Raw genomic sequence first — 3,529 nt, 5'->3', positions numbered from 1 at the left:
GATCCAGGTGATCGGTTTGTGTGATCGTCAACAAGAGACCGTGATCGGATCATACACTTTTTCAAGGAAATCGGCCGATTATGATCGGTGGCTGATCGATCGGCACATCTCTAGTTTTCAGGCTCCTCTCTGGTGGAACCACCTCCCGGATTTAATCCATGAGGCAGACACCCTGAATACTTTTAATACTAGGCTTAAAACTTTCCTTTTCCATAGTGACCCCACTATGTCACTATGTCCTCCAGCAGCTTATGTCTATAGCAGCATAATTACAGGGTTAGCTCAAGCCAGTCTAACTGTAGGCTGTATTTGATTGTACTACGTAGATTAACCAGCTATAATCCCAGAAATCATCTTTGTAAATTTGCTGCAATCTTTAAACCCTGACACAAAAAATCTTTCAGTGGCTACTGAGTGATAAAAATGCATAAAGTAATATGACAAGTGATATGTAGGATGAGCTGTATGTTGACACATACATACATTCAATGCAATAAGACACTTGCTTTGAAGACATAAACACTTTGCACTTTTATTTGCTTAATGTTATATTAAGCAAATAAAAGTGCAATGTGAGGTAATATTTTTTAATAATGTCTTAGTCAAACCTTTATGTTGCCTTTGGCCATGTGCTGCAGTACCCAGATGCGGTGGGACCAGGCGTTATAATTACTAGGATAGCGACAAGCTGCATCAGAGCACACCTTCATCTCCTGGTGTATTAATCGGTCCAGAGGACTACCCAAAAACGGGGTCCTCTCTGCATCAGGCTGCTCTGCTTCAACCTGCTGCTGAGTCTTGTGGGCCACAGCAGAAAACTGACGCAGGATGTGTTGCAACACCCAGCGTCTGGAGGGAGACACAGAATGTTCAAGAATCAGGTATATAATTTAATCAGCAGAGACATGATATAACATATCAGTATTTGCATACTAAGTGTTTTTAGCTGTCTTTTTTTTATTATTAAGATGCATGATTTTTTTTATTTTTTTTTATTTGAAGTTCTGTAGCTCCTATGTGGATTTTGCACTCCCACTAAGTATTGTGACAGTATTTGGTGTCACTAGATATTTCAAACCTAACTCGCTGAATTTTAGATGACTATGAGAAGACGGTACTAACAGTGCACATTTTTAATTCAGCAATATAATGTGGGTTGCAGGACTGTACAAGACCTCAACGCAGCAATTATGTTGATGTCAGGAATCACACTGGTGAGTAAAGCTGACAAGGTACATTTTTAAAGTTAAAGTGGTACACAAAAAATCATTCCTTTAATTAATTTATTTTACAGAGTAAAAAATGTGAACTATTCTCACAAAGTAACTGACTGTATCAGTTTCTTCTTTGTGAAGAAAGTGCCATTTTGAACTTCCTTAATAAATACTTTCTTGCTAAAAAACTCGAACTTTAGCAAACTCTGTCTTGGGATTTTGAGCTATCAGCTTCATTTTTGGTCAATATGCAGTTAAGGGATGGGGGATTAAAATTGATCAAAATCATGAGTTTTTGAGCATGTGGCCAAGCAGTGATCTACGCGTACTCTCCAAAGCAAACGAAACGCTATAACTTTCATTCCCAATGGCTAAGTAGCACCAAACTTGGTATGAGTGATTTAGGTAGGATGTTGTATCTGAGCAAATGTCTATGAGACTATGTCATCATTTTCTGATGTCATCTAAGCCCTGCCCCTTCAGAGCAGCAAGTCATTTTTTTTCTTGGAAAGCTCCACCTCTGACCCCCTTGACCTAATCAAGATGATCTCATGTCAGAAGACAGATAACAAGTTGGTCTCACTTGATTTAAAGTCCAAAGAGTTTTCAGTGGAGGAACTCACCCAACAGGCAAGATGAGTGACTGACTGAGTGACTGACAAACAGACATATGGATCTATTGTCGAGATAGAGATCTAGACAATAGATCTCTATTGTAGTCCAAATTTCTATTGTTTCTACTATATATATTGCACATTACAACTATGTAGTGGATATGCTCTGATCAGGTTTTTTGCTGCCAATTCCGATCACTTATCAGGGCTGATCATTGCCAATCATCTGGATTGGCTGTAAATTTTTCACTTAAGGTATAATTGCTACTACGTTATCTGGCAAAATGGAAAAATGATCTGGCAATAAATTCACCTAATTTAGACATAAAACATGTAAAATACTTGCAGGAACAAAATACAGAAGCTAGCACAACTGAAAAACCTGCAATCAGTAAAACAACATTTAACAGTAAGGCTCTCAACACCCTATCAAATAATGTCAACAGAAAAGGAAACATTCATTCAAACTCAAATGCAGGTTGCATCAAAATAAACAATCCTGAGTTACTAAATCAAAACTTCCTGAGAGCATGGCTAGCTGATTAATGCTGGCTCTGATTGACTGTTTCTGACTGAGCGGAGTAATTCTGCAGAACATATGGAGAAGGCAAAGGAGATTGATTAAATTTTTTCAGAGCTTTTCTTTCTCATGCTAGGACATAGCGAATGTTTTAATACTTATGTAAAATCTTTTTTTTTTGTTTTGTTTTGTTTTTAAGTTACATGCTACAGCTTTAGGCAGCTGTTCGGTGTGAGAGTTCCCTGCCGGGTTGAGGTTAAACGGCGTTCCGTCTGTGAAATATTACTATCAATATCACATAGCGGCAGTCAAGCCAAGAGCAGAACCAGCATCTTCCACTGCTAGCTCATCGACTTCAATTATTTTTCAGGTTAATTTCTTAACTTTCTGACCGTCATGCTCTTCCAGGTGAGTGTTAGTAGTTGCACGCTGCTTTACCTGCTGTCTGGCCGCTCCGGATGTCTTTTTTGTCTGCAGTGAGCCATATAGCCAAAGTCTGTTAAGTGCTTGTTTTTTAAATGTTATATTAGATTTGTTGCGTTGATGCATTTTGACGTGTTTCACTCCTGAGGTATTTTTCCGTCGCAACACACAAACTTCTCCATTAACTCTAAGAGCGTTATAGTTTCACACCTCATGGCTTAGGATTTGCTGTGCAGTGTGAAGGAAAGAGGAGATAAGCTGCACACACAGGCTCTGCATTGAGATAAAGGTGATCGGTTTTGGTGATCGGCAACAAGAGACAGTGATCGGCGATCACCAATCATACACTTTTTTACAGAAATCGGCCAATTATGATCGGTGGCCGATCAATCGACACATCTCTACTATGTAGTATTCAATAGAGCTTTGGAGCTGACGTCACAGCGTATGACGTTTACGTCGCTCGGCGCGATCTTTGGTATCCACAGACCACAACAAACTAGTCAGAACACCAGTGTTTTCTTTGCGTTACCGACTGCAGTGAAGTTGTTTTCAAGTTAGATATTGGATATTCACGCTCCGTGGAGTAAGGGGCTTTTAGCTAGAGGCTGATCCGATTTGTGAACGCTAATTTCGGACAGCTGTTCTCCACCGCTCCCTCAAGGGCACCGCAGTGAAGTTAGTTTCAAGTTGGATGTTCGAGCTCCGCGGAGTAACCAGCGTTTAGCTCAAGGTTGAACCGATTTATTAACGCTAAT

General features: G+C 39.7%; 1 protein-coding gene across 1 annotated transcript in view; it reads right to left on the bottom strand.

Moving 5' to 3' along the window:
• Nucleotides 1–884, bottom strand: part of LOC106942307 (protein prenyltransferase alpha subunit repeat-containing protein 1-like) — a gene marked incomplete at its 5' end in the record, with an annotated part of 8,939 nt that extends 8,055 nt beyond the window's left edge. The window contains one exon of the mRNA XM_015025553.1: nt 609–884. Coding sequence (XP_014881039.1) covers nt 609–884 — 276 coding nt within the window. The remainder of the gene's footprint in view (nt 1–608) is intronic.
• Nucleotides 885–3,529: the final 2,645 nt, after the last annotated feature.

The sequence above is a fragment of the Poecilia latipinna genome, unplaced genomic scaffold, assembly GCF_001443285.1.
Source record: "Poecilia latipinna isolate Pla-1442-1.1 unplaced genomic scaffold, P_latipinna-1.0 Scaffold4180, whole genome shotgun sequence".
Lineage (NCBI taxonomy): Eukaryota > Metazoa > Chordata > Actinopteri > Cyprinodontiformes > Poeciliidae > Poecilia > Poecilia latipinna.
This window is presented reverse-complemented; position numbering and strand designations above follow the sequence as displayed.